General features: G+C 38.7%; 1 protein-coding gene across 3 annotated transcripts in view; it reads left to right on the top strand.

Annotated features, from left to right (window-relative positions):
* The window catches only part of PAX2 (paired box 2), a 76,324-nt gene that overhangs the window by 13,636 nt on the left and 37,603 nt on the right, over nt 1–25,085 (top strand). For all 3 annotated transcript variants that reach the window (XM_069755843.1, XM_069755840.1, XM_069755841.1), the window contains exons 4-5: nt 7,005–7,090; nt 8,891–9,010. In XM_069755843.1, the coding sequence (XP_069611944.1) occupies nt 7,005–7,090; nt 8,891–9,010 (206 nt within the window). The remainder of the gene's footprint in view (nt 1–7,004; nt 7,091–8,890; nt 9,011–25,085) is intronic.

Below are 25,085 nucleotides of genomic sequence, written 5' to 3' on the forward strand. Positions count from 1 at the left end.
AGGAGTTCTGACCAAATCCAATCCGTTTGTTATAGTTGTTAGGTAGGCCACTATTGGGTGCAAAAACATATGGCAAAGATAGAGTCTATAGCTGCCAGGCAACCATTCTGTGTGTGATCCAAAAGTGATCTTAAATTGTAATACTCCCTAATAATACAATGGGATTGTCGGAAAGGGTTTCCAGGTATCTGCTGATCCAGAATTTTCCCCTTCTGCGTGTAAATGAAACATCGATAGGAAACTGATGTGAGAATGGATCTTCTCATTTACTCTGGGATCATTCACATTCATCTTTTGCTTTAATTCTTTCCCAGTTGGGGCCTACAAAGAGCTGTATCAAAAAACGCTACTTACATTTTTTTTTAATCCTGCTCATAAATTTGCAGTAGAAATTGATGAAATAGATGCATGACAACTGATGCCATTTTGACATCAGTTGTGATCACTGATCAGATGAGGTCCACAAAAACTGTTTAGGACGGCCCAGATAGACGGAAACCCAGCTTTTGTACGGAGTCAACAAACAAAGATTCAGCCATATTAAATGCAGCTTACATTGTCCTCATGCAAAAAGTGTAACAGAGATTTTAAGAAACAAGATATTACTTTATGCGAGCACACAAGCCACATTGCCACACCTGTGTCATTATTTATGTCAAAGACATAGAAAATGTTAAATGTCACACAGGCATAATGAAAAATGGAACATTCAGTGCACAAATTAATTAAATAGTAACATAGCCCATGAAATGTTAACAGTAATGATCAAGCATATGGCAGCAACAGACTAAAGCTACTGAGATAAACATGGTGCAGACACGGAAGAGTATAAAGCTAGATCAGTGATATTTTAAAAAATATTTTGCTATAAAAGTCTAATTAGATAGTTGAGCATTTGGAGCAGTAGAAAGGGGCCATTTTCACTGCTATTTCAAGTAATTTAAAACTTTGGAAAATAAGTTTTGTAGGAAGCAAACATGACCAAGTCCAGTTTGGAAACTATCGGAAACCATGGAGAACCCATGCCATGAAAGAAGAGCTACCATGCTCTAAAAGTAAACAAAATTACATCTAAAATTGGAAAGGGGGGAAACTCTGTGAAATGTAATCTATAGAGTGGCTTGGTTTCAAATTAAACAATTTACTTATGGGTGAAAATTATTTTAAGCCTAGGTAAGGTGGCGTACAATTACAATTTTGTGTAACTAGTGCCAGTGTCAACTTTATTCTCTATTATTTTCTTGGCACAGGTTGTTCAGTTATAAGGTGTCAATAAGGTCATTTACCCCTATTTGAAGCAGGTGTTTGGGGTACAGTGAACACTCATACACCAAATATTCAGAGCACCTTCTCTTATCATTGCTCAATGGTACCCAAGCTTTGGCACTGAGAAATTACATGCTTTCCATTAATCGGCAACTCATGCCTAATGTTTAAACAGGACTAGGAGCGCCATGTCTGTTGAGCTTGCACCCGATGTCCCCTGTTAGCTGAGTGATTGGAGATGTGTTAAAACTGAACTTACGTGGACAAATTCTGCACACTGTTAATGCAACATCATTGTAATGCCTTAGTAAAGGGCACTTATTCAAGGTAAAAGCAGTTTACTATGTCAGTAAATATGGAGCATGATCTGTCTGCCATATTTTCTGATGCATTAATTTAATGGGACCGATTAGAAGAGGTTTGAGACACCTCCTTCCCATTTTTCTGGCCTTCTGTTTTCTTTTTCACTGTGTGCATGTAGTAAAACAGAAGCCAGAACTGATCCTACGGGATTTCTTACATTCTTTCAGCTTATTGGTGGTGGTACTAGATCCTTCAAATTGGCAGATCAGAAAATGATGCATGCTGTGTTTTAAGATACAATTCACCGATTTTGCAGAAGCCGGTGATTAAGCCAGATGACAACCAATGCCATTTTAACATTAGTTGTGATCAGTTGAGGCATAAGAAAACGGATCCTGATGGCAGAGAGAAATAGAAACCCAGCCGTAGTGATATTAGTTATTTGCGGAGTATTTTATCCTTACATCTATACATATAGCTTATCTTTTGGCTACTCACCGACTGGGTGAATTTGATTATGAGGCACCTAGTATTACCTCAATTATTACATTTGCGGACTCACGGCAGTAAGAGATCTATGGAAATAAACAGTGTTATTGATAGTAGTTATCATTTATAAAGTGCTGACATCTTCAGATGTACAGTTCAACTGGATTATGATTGACTGAAGTGCACAGCCTGACCTGGCCCATACAATTCTATTGACTTGAGCATGCCATTACCTTACGTTGTGACAACTGACATCAGCACTTAGTGATTCTCACCGAACAATTCATATTGACAAAACTAGCGATTTTAGTAAGCTCTGCCTTCACTTTCCATTATTATTTAGAGGTAGTCATTATGTGACAGACATTGGACTGCTAGTAATAGGGCAGGGACTCTATAAACATCTGTTGATGTGTTTGATCTGAACTGTTCTATACGCTTGGTTTCAGAGTAATCAAGAGAGGAGGACTTGTAGAAAAAGAAATACAATCACTTTTTTTCCCATAGAAGATCAGTTGTTATTAAAATTGACGGACAGCGAAGCACAGCTATGCGAGTGCAAAGGATTCCCCCTTTCTTTGGCATAGGATTCTGCACATATCCATTATAGACATGATCCAAGGCCACTCATACTGGGTGTTCAGTGAGTATTGATTTGGTCTGCCAGCAATTTTAATATTTCTTCAGGGACTTTCTAGCAACGGCAGTTAATTCACCCTCCCAAATTGCTTATTCAATAGAACGAACATGACTCCTGAATAAAGTCCCTGAATTTATGTGAATGGCACAGGGCAGGCGGTCAATCAATTCTTATGGAGCTAAGGTAAAAATATAAATAAAGTATTGACTCTTGTTTTCTTATCCATACTTATAGAAGGTGATAACAATATATATATATATATATATATATATATATATATATATATATATATATATATATATAATGTACAGTATATCCTATATATCAGCTCTCACACTATTCTTTACAGCATAAAAGTAGCGTTTCTCCTTCCGAGTGAGCACATACCAGGTCCTGTCTATATTAATATCTGTCATACTGGTTCTGCAGAACTAAACCAGTATACGCCTGAATGGGAGAGTCCAATCCACATCATAGGTCCGCTAAAGCCATTGTTAGATCCTATTGACAAGGACTCCTTGGGGGAAAGCCTTCAACAATGGCCTCTGCTCTCCCAATCTGAATAAAACAGCATAAGAGGGAATGAAGGCATAAATAAAGCAGGACACTCCCATAGGTCTTTCTTATTTTTTTTGCGTCTAAGATAAAGTCTTCAGCATTTTCTTCCGGTGTGCTAACACAGTTATTTTAGGGCATGTTGCATGGTATTATTGTATGGCTGAACATTAGCCAATATTCTGTCAAGCTATTGCCACGCAGAAGGTGTAATATATATGTTATAGCAAAATAGTAACAGGTAACAACAGAGTGTTGGGTTGCAGTCGAGTAGAGCAACTACATATTTAATAATGCTAATCCAGTAGCTTACTGGCCATCAAAGGAGCGTCAACATCTCCGGTTGTCAGGGGATTCTTCAACCCTTCTTGTCGTTCCATAACTAATAAACAGATGTTATATTTAAATTTAATAGTTTTTGATGACATCACAAGGAAAAAACTTGCCAGTCATTATCTATTCCTCCATGACTTCCTAATCACTTACTAAGAATGCACTGTGAGGTATGAGGAAATCTTTGTATATTTTAGTTTACGGGTCAATCAACCATATCACACAAATCCATAAGAAAGCAGACTTCATTAGTTCAGGTGCTTGACTCAGTGAATTTCTTGTTTACATGGAATGTATAATAGGGTATTTCCACTGACAAATGAATAAATGAAAAAAGTGTCTACAGTGAAATGAAATAAGCAGAAAACTTTTCAGTGCATCCAATATGTAAACCTATAGTTTATTAAAATGTGCTTGTTATATTTCCGACACCACACTTCACTGATAATAGCAGGCAAATATTTGGTTAGTATTTAGATTTTTTTTAACTTCATTTATTTATATCCAAAAATATTAATATATTTTCTAGATCCTCCTTATCAGTGGCTAAAATGTGTGCACCTATATATATATATATATATATATATATATATATATATATATATATATTGTACATATATATATATATATACATCTATTTATGTATATACATATATACATACACATTATATGGCTTTGAAGATGGTAGTAGACCCTACAAATGGAAAGTTATGTAATAATATAGAGATGCCTATATATGTATATATGCTTGTGTATATACATATAAAAATGTCTATACACCTATATATATATATATATATATATATATATATATATATATATATATATATATTCACATTACATAAATATGAATGTACATAATATGACTTTGAAGATGGTAACAGACCCTACAAATGAACCCTGCATATATGTTTATGTGTGTGTATATGTTGCTAGGCATCGCTGTAAAAAGATAAAAATAAAATAAGATAATAATGCAGAATAATTCTTCATTTGTATGGTTCTCTATCATGCTCAAATCCGCATGTCAACTATGGTGGTTTCAGATGTATGAACTCAGAGCCCCAGTCAATAATACGATAAATATTAGCAGCCTAGAGCATTGATATATTTGGCCAGTATGCCTTGTTTGGCTTCTGGGATCCATTAAGCCCCATAGGTATATGGTTCCATCAGGCATTTAACCTTTTCTATAGTGTTACCAGGTTAAGAAGCATCTAATAGTGACACAGGACTTCAGCTCAGCACACTAACAATATTGCTTTACTGTCAGAAATAATTTATAGTTTTCTATTTAAATCTCTTTGCCTGCACCCCGTCCCCATCCTCAGGCCTCACAGCTCTGGTAAAATCAATGAAGTCAGGCTATGGCATTTGGAAGTTTTAAGTGTTAAAGACCAAAGCAAAGGGACAATGACTGAAGAGACCGACACATAAACCTGGGATCAGGATATGAAGAATGTATGAATCTCAGACCGTACAATAAATATAATGATACATAATAATAAGTCATCTTCTGTTTATAATGACTCTACCAAAGTCCAAAGCCAAGTACATGAAGATATCATCGATAGGACAGCACAGGGAGTACACCTACAGGCTTCCTCCCAAAACCACTTATTAAACTTTATGAATTAATCACTGGCTAAATAAAGTACAGCCTAACCTCGCCGATAAGGAATATATTGTCTGGGAACTGCCTAGGGCTAAACTTTTCACGTACAATGCCAGCATAAATTTGCTGTACGAGTATTAAAATAACTCAGAATGGAATGTCATTATTTTTTTTCTCTAGCACTTTTTGCCAAATAGGTAGATGAAGATAGAATGTGCCGATGACAAAAATAATACACAAATGACCTTTTTAATAAAATGAAGTCATTGTTTGCTCTTGCAAGTCAGAGGCCACAGAAAACGGTAATAAAGAGTATAAACTAGGCCCGAGTCTAAAGAGAGTACCACTAACTACTACTGGAAACCCCTTGGTTTCATTACCTTTATTATAGTTGCTATAGGACCTCTACAACAAACTTTTAGTTGTCTATAATATGATGAAATCAATTGGAAAAAAAATATTTTTCGACACTCTTATGGATCGCAAAAAAAATCCATGTAGACAAGTAAGGTTTGATTTATATAGACATTTTTTAGAGACTTTTATTTTTAACTTCTGAGTTAAGGTCTGAGCGCACATCATGGTGTTACATCGAAGCAATGTTCACAGACAAGAGAAAAACGTCAATGCGATGCATGTGATTGTGATTTGTACACAGGACTCACTTAAAAATATAAAATGACTGGGAGGCAATGTTACTGATACACACAAATATTAAATACATCGAAGCATATATGTGTTTTAGTAATATAACTGCATATTCCTAAATCTTCCTTGGCTTGGCTCAGTGAGCATACCCCTGGCGGCAGCAGGAGTTCCTGTATTTTGTTCGCTCAGCTTGGAAGATTTGTCAGTTTGATATCATTGATATAACTTGTAAAAACATGTATTTTAAAAGAGATAAGAAGACATTACTGGCTTTGTCTTGGTTTAGAGAGCAGAACACACTCGAGACGCTGTTCGACAGGAGACAATCTTGCTTATGAAGCTGCTATGATGCTTGCACCTCCACTTCTCCTTTTTATACCTTTAAATTTACTTCAAACCATACATAGTGTTGGCGAAACACAACCTGGCTTGATTTTCACAGCTTGTTTTAAAGCTTCATTGTCTAGGAAAAGCTTGTTATGGCTTAAAAAGAATTGCCAGCATTAATCTGCTTGAGCTGTAATCACGTCCCAAGTCATTAGTAATGTTTTAAAGAGCAAATCTTTTCTTTAGTATTAAAGCAAAAATTACGTTCATTAACAAAGTAAAAAATTGTAATCAGTTCACAGATGTTTGGGAGGGATTTGAGATATTTTAGTTTCGAGTACACAGTGATGTATGAAATGTGAAAAAAAGAGCAATCAGCTCACTTGTCCAGGTTCACGGCAAAAAACTCTAGTGGCAGCAACGGTCCAAACGGTAACCAAGACTCACATCTTCTTAAAAGAATTAATTTATTGATCCAATATTATGAAATGCACAAAAAATGGTTGAGCACAACACCACAAAAGCGAAAAAGGCAGAAAAGAAATATCCACTGCTCTCCCAGGCAACATGCTTCAGACCTGCATGGTCCTTTTAAGAAGATGTGAGTGTCGGCTATCGCTTGGACTATTACATAGTTATGTATGTTGCGTTTTTATTACATTGAGCGAGAGGCAGAAATAGCAAGATAAGAATACAGGTTGCCATTTTGGATTTAGTTTCACAGTATAACATCACTGTTATAAATACATTAGTATGCACAACATATCCAATTAATCAATTATATATCTGAGATTGATAACAAATCATTGTCTGTTTGGTCTCTTCTAGAATCATCAGGACAAAAGTACAGCAACCATTTCACCCAACGCCAGATGGATCTGTAACGCCAGTAAGCGCACCGGGGCACACCATCGGTAATCCATTCACAATATGTGATTTCTTTTAAGTATATGTACTATAATGTTGCCTTAGATATTTTCGTTTGGTAGGGCAGAAGATATAGTAGAGCTTACATAAATTTCCAAAACTTGGTAACATTTTAAAGCCTACATTGAAAGATATAATATAAATGGTATTTACTCTGTCTTGGAATATGACTTGTGGTAATATGTGGAGCAGGGTCACTTTAGTGCTTCTCTTGTGCTACTACTACGTGATTACATGTTGACATAGCTAGCGCGTTTTGTGTTTTGTACATAGGCAGTCATTTGTATTCACTTCCTATAGAAAGTCATGATGAGGTCATCAGATCTAAATTAGTGAGTAGCCCAATGAAAACCTCCGCTGTGATTCATGTGATTACTGACTCATGATTTAGTAAGGGCAAAAGGTGATGGTTTAAGTACCAATAAGTAACTACTGGTTTCAACTTTTAACCACTATGCTGCAGAATAGAAGAATGTGTCATCATATTGGAAAGTCGAGGGAACAAAATGTTATGCACTAGACATAAAAAAGCTATTGTCGTTTTGGAAAAATAGGTGGAAATTTATTTTGGGTGATTCATAATTTGAATAAAAAAGAATACCCCATAAGTCATTACTATAGTCCCTGTTGATTGCATCACCTAGAAAGATTCTTGTAAGGTGATTTCATTAAATCATTAAGCTATTTCTTCACTGCACCATAATATGGTTCAGAACTTCAGTAAGCCTAAAGTTTAATCAAAATCATTTGTCGACCGCTCAACAGGACCAAAAATGTGATGGCTGTTATGTTTTCCTTTCCACATCCGGTAGTAAGGAGGGCTGATTTTCCAACCTTGGATAGAAACCTGCTTATATTAGATATTAGACAAGTCATGACTATTACTTACCCGTATACACGCATTTATTAATAAAGGTTGACACGCTTTTTGTATTAATACATTATGGGTAAAGAAAAGTTCTTTCTATTCCTTTTTCCACTAACTTGTAACTACCTTTACCTTATGCAATATATGAATGATAGCAAAACATTGCCCCACAGTTGCTTTTGGTGTCGAACCAGACTTTATAATTTAATTATTATGGTGCTTGAACCCTCTAGGTTCAAGCAACATATTGTAATCCGATTTCTTATATTTTATTATTATTGATCTGCGCTAAAAAGAAAAGATGTGTGCCCGTAAGTAGACCCTTTTCAGAAGTCTTTAGAAAGAGGCCTGGATTTGGTAGGTCTAAAAGTACGCCAAATTAACTCTTGCCCTATTCCAGTTTTCTTTTACTAACAGTTGGCATCATTAAGAGTAACTTATAGCAAACTACAGCAAATCACATCGTGAATGCCTAAAAAATAGTTGCAAAAAAGTCTATCAAATAGTTGACATTTTAGGGTAGCGTGCATCACTCCCGTCAGCTTCATATACCACACTCAGTGCAGTAGTATTAATAGGGACAAGTTACAGTGGAAACAGCCATTCTGTTGGCAATAAAACTAATAAAACTATGAAAAGTAGCTAATTTTTTTCCATGAAGCAGTAAAGTGCTGTTTGCTAGTCGCTGTATACAAAGTAGGTTTTCCTAAATTTTAGGCCTATCTACAAAATGGCTGATTCTATTGTTTGGGAAGTGGGTGACTATTAGTTTTGATAGGGAAGAGCTATAGTAACTCCCTTATGTATGTGCTCCTGTTGGGAATATTCCAGAGAAGCTTTCATACTTTTAGTAAACTATTGAAGGATCCACAGTAGCTGTCTCCTCACAGGCTTATATGTCCTTTCTCATTTTGTTTAGTTCCCAGTACAGCATCTCCTCCTGTCTCCAGCGTCTCCAATGATCCCGTAGGCTCTTATTCCATAAATGGGATCCTGGGTATACCTCGTTCAAATGGTGAAAAAAGGAAACGCGATGAAGGTAGGGAAAAAGAGAGAGCTTTATTCTGTATCTCTTGTAAATAGGGTCTAATTTCAAAGCCATGCATACCAGCTGCTCCTATACCAGATCAGTTGAAGCCTCTATGCACCACCCTTCTGCTCTTGAAGTCTTTTATGCCATAGAAGTGGACTGGTGACAGGTCCACTATTTAGGTTTCTGCCTGCGCTATGCTGTGCATCACACTCTAGTATCCAGCAACATAACATAGTCACAAGGCTACAATACCAGGGCAATTTGGAATATTTTTGATTTAAATGCTTTAGTAGAATGAGGCGATTTCCCCCCTTCCATTCACATAATGTCCTGATTCAGAGATTTTTTTTAAACCATTAGTAAAAATCAGTAATGACTTTAAATGTGCCCACTTGATACAGCACTTAGAGAGAATATAGATGGCTACTGTGCATTTTTTATTTTGTGAGATATTTGTAGTTTAGAGCCTGTTTTGTGTACTTTTATCATATTTATTTAATGACGATTGATGTTATTTTGGAAATTGAGGTTGGGGAGCCTTGGAGGTATGTAGAGCAGACCAATATAATGCATGTTGCCCTTATGGATTTAGCCTTAGTGTATAACATCACTGTTACAAGTACATTTGTATACACAATTTACTTATCAGGTCTATCTTGATATGTGAATATGGGAGTAATAAATCCAAAATGTCTTACATTTTGCTAGCAAATATATGAGATATGTAGTTCTTCATAAAGTGAACGTGACATTAAAGTAGCACTTCCATAAAAATGTTATTCTCTTAATATATTGCAGTCATCATATTATATAGCACTGTGTATTGACAATTGCTTATTTTGTCCTTCTACCCAGTTAATTATTTTATTTTCCATTAGGTCATTGACCTCACAAGATTAAAAACTGACTAGCTAAATCCTTCTAAGCTCTATGTAGAAACAGGAAGTCAATTTTTTCCTTTATGACTCATCAGTGACTGCAAAAGTCCCTGGTAGCAGAAAGGAGCCGAGCAATTGGGTCAGGAGGTGAAGAGGGGAATTATGAATTTTGGAAGAAAAGAGCCTTCTTCTTTCTACACAGAGCAGAGAAAGAGAAGAATTAATGGGGTAGAAAGTCAATTGTAAATACACAGTGCTGTATAATATGATGACTGCAATATATTAAGAGGATACAAACTTTGATGGGAGGAGTGCTGCTTTAACTAGAAGTATGTAAATAATAAGATCCGAGACACATATGAGTCCACAAACGGACAGAACAACACTCCATAAATAGTATATAGCATCCGAAAAAAGGAGTCACCAAACTGCCACTTCAGGTATAAAAAGTAACAATATTTATTAATAACTTTATAAAAAAGCTCAATATACGAACATATCGATAGGGTAATTATTGTGAATCATGAATAGAGTAACAAGACCAACACACACAACCAACTCAGCGGCTTGAGGTCTCAGGTTCACTAGAAGCTCGTATGTAATCACTAGTATACCATATCTAGTCCCACTCAGGACCCATAGAGGCATGTAAATCTAAATAAATATACAGGACTGGACCTCACCCATGTCACCCATGCCCCCGGTAGAAGCCTACGCGAAACACGCGTAGGGGCTGGCGTGACTACATACACAACGCGGCTGACATGGGTGAGGTCCAGTCCTGTATATTTATTTAGATTTACATGCCTCTATGGGTCCTGAGTGGGACTAGATATGGTATACTAGTGATTACATACGAGCTTCTAGTGAACCTGAGACCTCAAGCCGCTGAGTTGGTTGTGTGTATTGGTCTTGTTACCCTATTCATGATTCACAATAATTACCCTATCTATATGTTTGTATATTGAGCTTTTTTATAAAGTTATTAATAAATATTGTTACTTTTTATACCTGAAGTGGCAGTTTGGTGACTCCTTTTTTCGGATGCTATATATATTTTAACTAGAAGTATTAGTATATAAGACCAAAAGCTTTAGTTCACTGAAAGCTTGATGTCACCCTCATCCTGTGTGATGTCACCCTTGTTTTCTTATTTCTTGAGCCAGTTCCTTCCTCCCTCCCTTCTATTCTTACGTTACATGGCTTATGTACAGGAGGACCGCCAAGCAGCGTAAAATTTGCCATGAGGAATGCGGTTGACTCCAATTCTCCATGGACCCTATTGATAACCTCTAAGATAGACATTCCCTTGCCCTTGATTTTGAATAAAACTGTATCCCATAGTCTTATCTATTAGGCTTCCATTAATTAAAATCAGCATTGGACCTCATAACTGTCCCATAAGCCAGATCTTACCCAATCTAGAACCTAACAAATTGGGTTTTGATTTCTTCATTCTGGTTTTGCGACTGGACTACTTGTAAGAAAGTATAAATCTACGGGAATATAGATACATTGCAGATACACTTGCTTCTTGGCCATCCTATAGAAGGTGAAAGTCCTCCTCTACTGTGTCATCTTTGTTGCTGCTTTCATTACACAGTAGCAGCGGCACGGATGATTAAGAAGAGTAGAGATAATTATGTGTCAGGATGATGTAGCCAAACTCTCTGGTTGGGTGAAGGCAGCAGAGTGATTCACAGCACCGGCTCTGTGTTAGAGAGAGAGGGAGAGCTGAACACTTCTATTCTCCCTTGTTTATTGAAAGAGTTAAGGGAAATCAGCCAAGTAATTCTCCTTTGTACATTTTCCCGGATTCCACCGTTAAACAGAAACAAGCACAGGGAGATATCTTAAACAAACGGCATTTAATCACATCCTAGCAGCAAATGATTATTCGACAGCGACCGGGTTAAAATGAGAATTTGGTGGCATACTCCGTCTAGGTCGTGGAAGAAATTAATTATTATTTTCATGATGTTTCAGGTTTTATGCCTTATTCTTGGATTTATAACCAGCCTGGTATATTGTTGTGGGTATTAGAAGTGACTGGAGCAGCATCATTTTCAGCCTGTTTTTCCCTTCTTTATAGATTTGTTAGATTTTTGCTGTGTTGACAGGTTACACATTGCTGGTCTAAGAGGTTTTATTTTTTATTTTTAAATTGTGACTTTCAGTTTTTAGCACGTCCCTTATATTATATGCTGCACGTGAGAGGCGTAATCAGTTATTTGCAACCCCAAGATGGCCCAAATTACCTGAAAATGCACAGCACGCTCTTTAAAGACCATAACTGTGGAATTGCTAGTGCCAAACTTAACTGAGACAGATGCAACAGGCCTTGCTTCTCTGATCTAACAGCATGTCCCCCTAAAAGGCATCTGGTTCAAATATGAGTCCTTGAATTGTCCTGTTGTGTGAGCTCCTACTATATTCTATTATATCTGCTTCTGGGGAATTTTGGTGACAATCAACCGAGGTCACACCAAGTTTTCCCAGGCTCCCGAATAAAGAGTCCTCCTAGTTATATCTTTGTACATACTCTGTCTACAGGATAGATAGATGTATTCAAAACCCTAGGAAAGATGACAACTTCTGATGTCCCAAATTAATTTCCATCAAGAAGACAGGCTCAATAGATTATTAAAAAATAACTCTGGAATGTCAATTAGCAGGTCGTTCTTTATTTTGGGGTAATTGCTATTTATACAATGACAAAAAGTTTCTATGTGTGACATATTGACACTGCTCTGCTCCTTCTCATTTTCAGATACGCAAAATACTTTTCAAAAAATATTTTGTCATTGGCATTACATTCTTAAAATATGGCTGTACTTGAAAGTGTCTGGCTCTGTCAACCGCTTCTTCTGGCAGTGTCGGTCTATGTCTTCTTGGCAAGTCTTCTAGTTATCTGGCATAAACATTCTTTATACCACTGAAGCTTAAGAGTTCGTACTTTTGTCACTTATGGTCCTCCAAAGTATTTCTGGTTCTGGCATCATTGATTTTCTTCTTTGGCACCTCTCTAGTCTGTCTGTTTCATTTTCCATCATTATACCTTTGGAAACTTTAAAACTTGGATACGTTTTCAAGAGCAGTTTCACATGGGATGTGTTTTGTACTTGGGAATATTATTTCAATAATGTTGACTTGGAAATGGTTACTGTATAAAAATATTAAAATCATTGGTTATATGTGATACATACAAGACATGTTTATCTATACTCCTTTGGTTAGCTTTATATAACACAAGTATTCATGTATTTCAACATATTTTACTGAATATACATACAAAACAATGGACGAGATTATGATGAAAACTAGGCACATTAAAGTTGTTACTCATGCAAACCAATCAGATTACAGTTCTCATTTCAGGCTTGTTTGCTTACCATGGGCATCTTGAAAGACAACAGGCTAGTTCATGTTATAGGAATGCCTCATACCCTAAAGGTACCGTCACATTTAGCGACGCTGCAGCGATATAGAGAACGATGCCGATCGCTGCAGCGTCGCTGTTTAGGTCGTTGTGTGGTCGCTGGAGAGCTGTCACAGACAGCTCTCCAGCGACCAACGATGCCGAAGTCCCCGGGTAACCAGGGTAAACATCGGGTTACTAAGCGCCGGGCCGCGCTTAGTAACCCGATGTTTACCCTGGTTACCATTGTAAAAGTTAAAAAAAACAAACAGTACATACTTACATTCCGGTGTCTGTCATGTCCCCCGGCGTGAGCTTCCCTGCACTGTGTCAGCGCCGGCCAGCCGTAAAGCAGAGCACAGCGGTGACGTCACCGCTGTGCTCTGCTTTACGGCCGGCCGGCGCTGACAGTCAGTGCAGGGAAGCTGACACCGGGGGACGTGACAGACACCGGAATGTGAGTATGTACTGTTTGTTTTTTTTAACTTTTACAATGGTAAACAGGGTAAACATCGGGTTACTAAACGTGGCCCTGCGCTTAGTAACCCGATATTTACCCTGCTTACAAGTGAACACATCGCTGGATCGGCGTCACACACGCCGATCCAGCGATGACAGCGGGTGATCAGGGACCAAAAAAAAGGTCTTGATCATTTCCAGCGACCAACGATCTCCCAGCAGGGGCCTAATCGTTGGTCGCTGTCACGCATAACGATTTCGTTAACGATATCGTTGCTATGTCACAAAAAGCAACGATATCGTTAACGAAATCGTTATGTGTGAAGGTACCTTAAAGGTATGCTCAGACAGAATTTTTTTGGAGAAAGAAAAATGTGATATGATCTTCAATTTGAATTTTTGTTCAAGAAAAATGCTAGTTTTTAAAAAAATGTAATCAGCTGTCATGTGACTTTAGTAGCCTGGATCCACAGCTCCATCCATGGCTGTTAAACCAGTTAAATCCTGCTGTGTATCTCTGACAGTAAGATTTAATACGCTCCGGCCAGAAGCATGTCATTCAGGCAATTGGCACCCATTGGCACCCATCATGTGATCTCGGAGTACCCGCCGATGGGTTATCATGCAAGTTGGGGGTCTGCACTCCTGTGAACGCCATCTTGTGGCTGGTGTTCATGCGACATCATGATTCCTGTTATATATAGCAGTACTGACGTCTTGCTATGTATGGCACAAGCGATTAGATGATCACAGATTTAAGTCTCCTAAGGGGACTATTGAAGTCAGTAAAAAGTGAAAAAAAAGTTTTAAAAATATGAAAAAAATAAAAAAACACAAAACTTTACCCAAAAATGGTACCAATTACCAATAAAAACGTCAGCTCAGGGTCCAAAAAATTAAATGTTACAAGTTTCGGAACATGATGATGATTGCAAATACCTATTGTTCATACAAATGTTGGATTTTTTTCACCATTTTTTCCCCACAGTTGTGGAATTACACTTTTTTTTCAATTTCACCGCACTTGGTAAAATCTATGGTGCCATTCAAACATACAGCTTGTACCACAAAAAACAAGCCCTTATACGGCTATATTGACAAAAATATTAAAAAGTTATGGCTCTTGGAAGAAGAGGAGAAAGACACGAAAAGAAAAAACTGAAAATGGCCATGGTGTGAAAGGGTTTTAAACAACTTCAGCTCAGAGAATTTGACATTGAAATTAATAGGCAGAGTGTATTCAAAGCATTTTTTAAAACTGTCTTTGGCTATGTGCACATAGAGTTTTTTGAGGAGTTTTTAGAACAGAAATTAGTCACCTGCCAGGGCCGTGGAGTACCGGGTCTGGTGTTCACAGGGGGATGTCACCGGTCCATGGCCCTGGGTGCTCATGTAAAAAGGGAAAGTCTTTAAAGGGATTTGGTTAATAGAGTATATGTTCGTGCCGCCACCTGTGGTATTCGGTCAGTGGGGACTGATGCTGCTTTAAGGGGTCCTCTGGGGTGATGTTATGGCAGCTAGATAGTATAACTTCCCACAGGTGTAGTGTATCCCCAGGGCTCCCGGTGTGTAGATGGAAGATGGTGATGGCGCAGTAAAGAACAAGGACACAGGTTTGCAGTCTCTTTACCTGGTTTACTGAAGACTTCAGGCAGCCACAGTCCAGGGTACCAGATCATAGGGCAGGCAGGGTCCGGCCAGCTTGGAAGTGAATCCAGAGTCCCCTTTACCAGGTGGATTTAAAAGCCTTCCTCTAGCGCGGTGGTGTTGTAGTACCTCACTGCCTATGGCTTCAGATAAGGTCCTCACAGTTCTTCTCTCTGTCCCCCATATAGGACAATACCTGCATGACAGGTAACTCGAGCCTTTTTACAGGGACTCTAGCACGCCCCGGGCTCTATGTGTTACTGTGTCTCAGGTTTGTGTGGCGGACAGGTAACTTGCAGTTCAGCTGTCCTTCCAGTCTCTGCTGTAAGTTGTAGAGTCCCTTACAACCTCGGTGGTCCGGCTACCGGTTATCTGTGCTTCAGAGGGAGTCAGCCTGCTCTTAGATGGTCTCCCCTGATGTCACGCTCTTGTGCTTCGCTCTCCTTCACGCTCACTGAACAATGTTTGGCTTTCTGTATGTCCCTTTCCAGGAGCTGTAGTACTTCAGACTACATGGCCCCTTCAGACCTTCTGACACTCTATGTTGGTCTGCTCTCTCCTCTGTCTGTAACTTTCTGAACTGAACTCCTTTCCCTCCAGATCAGAATGTATTTATAGGGGAGTTCACCCTAAACTAGGCTTAGAGCTCCCCCTTCTGGCCTGGAGTGTGAACATGCTGTATGCATTGTGGTTACCTGATAAAAGATATCCTTCATCGCTTCCAAATGTAACATCACTCTCCCCGTGAGGAAAGCAATGCTACTGTGACGACCAGGACCCTGGGGCGCCATAGACATTGAGTGTAAACTCTCCTAACCCTTCTCAAAAACACAAAACTCCTCTTTCTGCTCAGCTTCTACTACAAAGACTCAGGAAAAAGACTCTGTGTGTATAGCCTTAAAAGTTATGTCAATTTTTTATCTTACATAAATGCATGCAATTAGGGCTAAAAATAATTTTTGCAATTGGGTTTCATTAAAAATACTGCATCGTTTGCTTTAAAAAGCCACCAAATTACTCTGGTTGGCCATATTATTGTGTTGAGAAAATGACTTTGTGGCACTTGCTATCATACAGGTATGACAGGCTCTTCTCCTGCTCTTGTTAGTGCAGCTTTCCTCACAGACTGCACAGCTCACCAGTCCATAAAATTGCTATTGTTGGATGAGCATGTGACCAAACCTTTCCATCAGTCTCCTCCAATAGCAAAGCTGTTCTCTCATGTGAGGTTTCAAATTGGATGAGACTGCTCAACAGCTCTGCTCACATGCTCCTCCACCAGCAGCCATTTTATGGCAGTCTGTGAGGAAAACTGCACTAACAAGATCAGGAGAAGAACCTACCTGTCATACCTGTATAACAGTAAGTGCCACAATATCATGTCCTCAACAACACATTTGATAAAATAAAGATAATGTGGCCAACCCTGGCAAATCATCCTGTAGCCAGCAATATACAGTGTAATTCGGAGCTAAAAGGTGCAAAATTGTAACGAAACCCAATCGCAAAAATGATTTTTAGCTCCAGTTGCATGCATTTAAATAAGTAGACAAAATTGTTACCAAAGGTGGACAACCCCTTTAAGGAGGATTTTAGAATGGATCTGCTTCAAAATCCTCTTCAGAAAACTCTGTGTGAACTTAGTCTAATATCACTAGTTAACAAGACATAGTAAGGCCGCAAATACAATTATGGCAGACATAATGTTCACATAATTTATGCAGTTGATGATTAGACCCACGCTGGCCGGGATGACCTTGTACGACAAGATCCAGGCCGCTCTATTTTCTTTTAAAGATTAAATCTAAAAAATATAAGCCTCGACACTCAAGCATAAATTCTGTGAGCCTCCCCACAGCACGTATCTGGTTAATCATAACAGCCTGGTTGAACCATTAAACATATTTTAAAGGCAAATATGCGCTGTCAGCCATTTTGCTGATGACAATGGTGGTGTGCTTCGGGATTGATGATATCGTTTCGTCCTAGCAAAAAAGCCAAGTTACAGAATGTGAAATCCTTTCCAAAACCTAAAACATGCGATGTCACAAATACAAGTTGTGAACCCTTAGTGCCCCAAAAAGAACAATTATTTCTGCACAATTTAGCACATACTTACTCTCATATGTCTAAATGTTTATTCCTCAGTATTTATGCCTGTGACACTTGCAGCAGCTGTCTGTCCCTCTGGCATTCTCACTGTCCGTCTGTCTCCCTGGCACTGGCACAATCCTTTTCTCCCTATGCTACCCTTTTGTCTGAATAGTGCTTCCTCACTTAGTGCTTCCCTTAACCCTTGAGTGAGAAACGCAAACGGCAGCATATTTTCTGACTTCTTGACGCCCGTCAATAAAATTCCTGCAAGCCATTAAACTGGCCAAATTAATACATTGTATGTTTCGTATAGATTGCATTTTCAGCATGGCATTAATGCTACAGATGAGTTGTAAAACACAAAAAAATGGAGTCTTGATCTGTGGGCGACTATTTGGCACTCAAGTGAAAGTTAGAAAAGTCAGCACTTATAGTTAATGCGAGTGCGGACAGCGAGGAGTCAATTTGAGCATCTTGGAGTCTGAGGAAGGAGGGAGTGAGCGTAAGTGTGGTATCTTGTCACCGCTTCTTCGGCGGGCCAGCCACAGTCGTTGTGTTAGGTGACATTTGAATTTACAATTCCGCTGAGAAAAGCTATTAATTCACAAATTAACATTTTTCCTCTCTCTCTGTCTCACCCTCTCGCACTCTCTCATTCTCCCCCTGTATCTCTCATGGATGTGCAAGCAATTGAAAAGACAAAGGAAATCGCCTTAAGGAACTGGCTTTACTGCTAGTCTGTCTGTGCAGAGATTGCTACCACTGCTTCTAGATATATAAACCAATTACCTGAACAGCTCTGTGCATGGCAGTCTGCTATTACCTCCCTGTGTAGGCTGAGGAACCACTGGCAGATAATAATATCCTGTATCTAGTTAATATGAACCAACATCACCCTATCTCCCCGTCCACAATCACAGTTCATTATCATGTATTCTTATGGGGTATGCACAATTAACCTGTTGGCTCTGTATCCTGAGATGTACCTATAAGAACAATATGGCGCACACGGTTTCGAATGCTTTCAGGATGGCGTGACTTTCATTATATTGAGTGGCTAGTGTCATCATTGCATGTCTACGGAATGTCACTTCTGAGCTCAATAGGCCTCAATAATCAAACATCTAAAAGAAAAAGTGTCCTTGTTGCCCATGATGACCAATCAATGCTTAACTTTCATTTGTTAAACTGCTCTGGTAAAATGAAAGCTGTGCTGTGATTGGTTACGATACAACGATAGTTTTTCTTTCCCTTTTAAATTGTCATTAGCCTGCCCCTGATTTCCGTGATTTGAAAACTTTGCTTAAATGCTTTCCCTCTTACATTGACTAAAGGGCATTTGATTGGTTTGCGATTGGCATCAGTAAATATATCTCGCCATCCATCATGCTATGTATGGCTAAATAATAGTTGCACTCCCGCTCCCATCAGCCACAGGTGATTTTAAGTAGTTAGCTGGTCCATTCCTGCCCCATACATTGTAGGCTTTGTTGCCCAGGAGAGGTGACACATCAGGACAGGGATCCATCTTTTGAAGGACAATTTGATGTTGTGGCAGTTGGGCTCACATATATTGGCCAATCTATGCCCTAAGTACCTTGTTTTTTACTGTATTTTCATAGCAATTTTGCAGATGAATAGTTCATATATATATTATATAGCACTTTTTTCCCCATTTTCTATGCAAGTAATGCAGTTTCAATGTTCTAGAGTAATCATTCTTGGTAAATAATGGTGCAACCTTTATAGGTGCAACCTTTATAGTTTTTCAAGTTCTAAATAATAGGTGGCACACCAGCATATCTATACCTATTGAGTGCGGTGTGGTACAAAAGGGAATACATATGAGGCACATGTAGACTATATGGTAGCTATGGGGTGTTTGCAGAGAAGGGCTTGAGCCCTGGTTGTTCCTATCTCTCTGCTATTGGATGGTGAGAAGCTGTGTAGGATTCTTCTTTTCGTTGTTAAAAAGTATGACTGTGAAATTGGCCCAATGATCAAAGAAAGGTCTAACTGGAGAAACAAACAATAGGCTCTTGAGTCCTAGGTGGAAAACCTGGCATTATAATGGTCCTTTAGATGAGCAGGTACAAGTCATAAAAAGACTGACAATTTGCAATGTGCAAGATGATTGGCAGTCAATCACAGACCCGTTTACAGAAACCAAGGACCATTCTATGTGTATAGGACAATGTTCATGTAATCTGCAGCTCATCACCTGTTTACACACTGATTTATTTTGTCTGCATGAAATTCGTCGCACCCGACGAACAAGTGTTTTACTCATTCGTCGGATGATTGCCTACCTCATTAGATAGGCCAAATGTCGTTTCTATGAACGCTCGTTCACCAATTATTGTCTCGTCTACAGGAGCCATAATGGTTGCCAATTTTGAACTTTGCTCTGTTTTGCTTAAACCTATGTCACTTTCAGTATAATGAATAGCTCCATAGGTAGAAAATAAGATGAAAACAAAGGCAGCTTTTATGGCTTTCCTTTGTGATGAGAATAAGCAGCACTATGTCCTACAACTATCTCTGCATTAACATTGTTTTTCCATTACTGAGCATTTATTCCTGAAGTACCTCCATAAAATGCAGTTGTCATCATACCTCGATTGATTTATTTCCTGTAATGATCATTTCAAGCCATGTTCCAGCTAATCCTGAAAACCACAAGGTTCAAAGCCAGTTAAACCTCGTTTTTACAGTGGCTGGGATAGACGAACAATGGAGTAGGTACTAGATTGTACCTTTTGAAACGTTCTTAGATTCTGTGCTCTTCATCAAAATGAGATTAGATACTTGATTCACATTTGATAAAACGTTAATGGTCTGGATGCAACTTTTCAGAAGCTTTGTAAACAGAACCCATGGGATCAGACAGTTTTCTTTGGCCTTGTCAAGGCCTAGTCATTAGACTGGAGTCTCACTTACCAAGAGGAAATCTGTCCTGTTCCCAGGATCACCGGCATCACAGACGTATCACTCATCAAAGCCTAAAATTATTATCCCTCCCAGCAAGTCGTACCTATTTAGGCTCATTGTGCATCTGAGAACTTTTGTAGTTCAAGTTAACGGGATAGAAAGTATATCTTGGACTATACAACTGATCATTGTTATTTTTGCACTTTGCAATGTTTTTTGTTGCTTACACCTTGAGACAAAAAGGCTTGTATTGTTCTATTACAACTAGTAATAAAAACTCACCTGCTATTCAGATGAAGGTGGAAGGGGGGCAATGAGACCCTCCCACATTCCTGAATATGCTGTAGAAGTTTAGAGATCCCCTGACCTAGGTGAGTTATCTTCCCATCCCACACACTGTAAGAGATGGATAAAAATCACCAAAGGAATCAGCAGGCGGTGCCAGTAACTCAAACCGCTCTGACCGTTCGGTGAACCTAATCCTGGTGACCTTGACAGCACGGGAAGGCGGCCTCAGAAATCCCAACCTTTTCAGAGATGTAGACTGGCTGTGGCTCGTGTTCCCTCTTCAAGAGAGCACCACACGAGACACAGAACCTGCCTGTAGTTTTCCATTCTTGTATACAAACTGCATCCCATATCAGTGATTGCGGATTTATTTTCTTAGAGATAATCAGATAAAGTAGTAATATAATCAATTTTATAATCTATGGTGGTAAAATATGCAAGAATGGAAGAAGAATAAGTCATGTCGTTACAGTACAATCTTGGCCCTACAGAGATATGTCACCTTAGTAATATAAAACGCTCATCATGATCATATTTTCCGTTGGTCAAGTCGCGATATTCAGAATTTCAGTAACAGGGAAGGAGACCTGTTGCTTTTATTCAATTGTTATCTATACAACAGCTTAAAAAGTTAGATGCATGAGTAGGAACTTAATAAACAAGAGGTAAGAAAAACATGGCTGCTTTCCTCCAGAAACAGAAGGCCATGGGCCATAAACCCACATTTAAACATTCCATGAAAAAGAAGACTTGTCACCAGGTGAACGGTTGCCCGTTTGCTCTTATTTTATTCCGGCTGATCCCAAGTATTCCATTTTTTATTTTTAATTCACTATACAGCTCAAGAGATATGGGCTTTTTTATTTAGTGCAAATTTTTATGGTTACTTTTTAGCTTCATAACAGGTCCTCTTAAAGTTAAAAGGCAATCACTCAGCTTTTCTGGGGCCCTGAATGGCAAATCTTCCTAGCTATTACACAATATAAGAATAAACATGCAGAATATATCACTGCAAAAATGCCCTAGGAACATTTGATCATAAATAATATATGTTTACACTGATGCCCTTAATTATCCAAAAAATGGTATAGGCTGAGTACAAACATGGATATGCCCTTAAAGGTGATGTTGGAATGTCACATCCTTGCCATTTTCTACAATCTGCAGTGTTTCACAATACAATGCTATTGGTCTTTAGTGTAAATAAAGAAAGCCAATGTGAATTTTTGGTGGCATCCCCAGAATGATGAGAGATGTGTCATTAGATTAGCTCCAGCTTCCCAGTATTAGCCGTTGAGCTTGAATAGAAGTATGTGCGGTAGATCTGGGCATGCTGGAAACATTCCTTTCCGACATTTCAGTACAGGAAAGAGATTTACTGTCGGCTGATTATGAAGTTTGAGTTTTTCAGATAAGAGTTTCATCTCCGTGTGTGTTCAGAGATGACAGACGACTCATGTAATAGCGTAGTCATTGAAAAACGTTCCTACTAAAATAGAGGTCAGATTGGATCACCTTATAGGATTGAACAAAACACTTTATTAAATATGATATATCTATATGTACTGAAATTATTTTTACTTATATCTGATCCGATTTTATATGTATTTTCTACCTGGACCCATATAAAACATAAGCATATCACACGTGGTTCCGTTACCAATGGAAATCGTTACCCAATGTAAAGATACTTTTAGGAGCCTATAGACCAGTGGTCCCCAACTCCAGGCCTCGAGGGCCGCCAACAGTGCAGGTTTTCAGGATTTCCTTAGTATTGCACAGGGGTTGGAATCATCACCTGTGCAGATGATCACATTACCACCGATGCAATACTAAAAAAATCCTGAAAACCTGCACTATTGGTGGCCCTTGAGGCCTGGAGTTGGGGACCACTGCTATAGACTATACTTTTCTGTACGGCCGCATTAAAATACTACTGTAAGGTCAACTACAGGTGTAATTTTGGCTTTGGTGTGTAGATTTTATTTGTTACTTGAGTTGTGTTTTTGACTTCATAATGTGTTACTAATGCTGCTTATATAGTCATTTATTCTCTCTACTGCATCACATCAGGCATTGCATATCAGGCTTCCGTCCAATTGTGATCATATCTGTACTTAGCGGAGGTGCACACTTTACTACCTACAGTAACTGAGCAATGTACATCTTTGGTTGGCACACTGACCAACCGATACTTGAAAAGTGTTACTTGTCACTCAGCTGCTGGATGCACTTCTGATTTGACTCAAAAAACAGCATAAAATCTAAAGTGTTATTTTTCCCAAATGTGACATGTATAAAACCACCCTTAATCCAGCAATTGATAATCCAAATCTACTTGAAACTACTGTTACTTGTTTCCTCATTGTAGGTATCATTCAGACATCCATTTTTTACAAGTGCGGGAAAAAAATGCCGACCGAGTTTCATCAGTGTGCTCATTTCATTTTTCATATATTTTTGGTCCTTGCGTTCTCTTGTGGCATGCGTTTTTGTTATATACAAAAAAATTAAAAAAAATAATCTTTTATAGCTATTAAAGGGAATCTGCCACCAGGTTTTTTCCACCTAATATGAGAGCAACATAATGTAAAGATAAAAACCCAGATTCCAGAGATGTGTCACTTACTGGGCTGCTTGCTGTCATTTTGATTTAATCACTGTTTTATCAGCAGGAGATTATCACTAGGAGATTAGTAAACCTGCTGCCTGGTAGTCCTCCATATTCATGAGCTCTGTATAACCCCGCCCCCCACCACTGATTGGCAACTTTCTGTATACACTGTGAATGGACAGAAAGCTGCCAATCAGAGATGTGGGCGGAGTTATACAGAGTTCAGCCTTCATATTACTGCTAGATCTGCAGCAGAGAAAACTGTGATTTTATCAAAACTGCAGTAAGCAGCTTCGTTAATGACACAGTGCTAGAATTAGGGTCTCTGCCCCTATATTATGGTGCTCTGAGATTAGGTAAGAAAAGACTGGTGACAGAATCCCTTTAAACAGTAATACATGAAAAGCTCTCAGACGACATATGCATGGTATCTGTGTGTCGTCCACTTTTTTTTTCTTCAAAAAACCCATTGATTTGAATTGGTTAAAAATGGCCATGTCTCTTTTTATTTTGTGGACTCTCAGACATGTGAATAGCTCCATAGACTACAATGGGGTCTACATATAGCTGTTGCATCAGGCTCATTTTATTTAGGCTTGATGCAACTCAGCTGGATCGCAATGGATGCAAATGTGCAGAAGTTAACATCATTTTTTCTCCCGATTCCTCCCAGGCGCTGGTCTGGGGCTGGATCACAACGTTACGTGAAACATTCTATTCTGGTCATCAGATCTGTACCCGTCTGTCTGGTACAAAAAAAAAGTGCCAGATATTAATAAAAGGTTTTTATTTGAAAATCATATATAAAAAAAAAAAAAACTGGTTTCTGTAATCTAAAAAAAGCCTTCATTTCTATGAGACTCATGGAGACCAATTAGATCAATTAAAAGGTGCAAAATAACAATATTCACCTTGCAGCATAATGAGGGCTGCTGTTGAAGCTCGAGCGCTGCGTAATTACAAGTTTCCGCAAGTCAGTGATCTACGGATTGCAGCGGCGAGCCGACAGGAAGGGGTTAAAAAGGAGAAGCGAGTTTGAATTAGATGGATATCACAGAGTGAAGTCCTGTTGTGTTCGCTGGGCCTCACGATTTGCCGCTGTATGTCAGACAAGCAGAATGAAGCGATGAAAAAAAAAATGAAAGTGTGGCAGTGTCAGCTCTCGCCGTTGTTCGACAGTGTAAAATTAAATTAATAAAGCCCCCAACACAGGAAAACATAACAGGAAATTAATGGCCCCTACTGTCGCTCCTGATGCAGTCATTTGCAACCCTGCTTTCCGCACCAAAGGCTTCATAAATGCAAGCAGTTTCTCTAAACAAGCATAGTTAGAGCTGCATGCTATGTAATTTTTCGCCTTCCTTCTGTCCTTCCAGCTAACAAAGCTGGCATTTGAGATTGGCTTGCAAGGTTCTCCCAGGCTTACTCGTGTTCTGTGCTGTTCCGGCCTAAAGGTGCATAGTCATTCAACCTCATGGGTCACAAACCTCGGTGTTCGCTTTTTGTTTGTGCTTCTACAAGCAGTTTATTAAGTGACAGAAGTCAGTATGGATATTTACCAGACTCTGGCAGGTCCCAGAGTTCCCTGCTATGGTCTTGGAGCACGTCCGCTACCTGCATGTAGTCTGATGATCATTCAGTTGAGCTGGAAATAAAAAAATTTATATATCTTTAAATTCATTATTTGAAACAATGGCCACAATTCTTTTGTGTTTACAATAGAAAATTCCACAGACCAGTCCCTGTAACTTC

The sequence above is a fragment of the Ranitomeya imitator genome, chromosome 2 (genome assembly GCF_032444005.1).
Source record: "Ranitomeya imitator isolate aRanImi1 chromosome 2, aRanImi1.pri, whole genome shotgun sequence".
Lineage (NCBI taxonomy): Eukaryota > Metazoa > Chordata > Amphibia > Anura > Dendrobatidae > Ranitomeya > Ranitomeya imitator.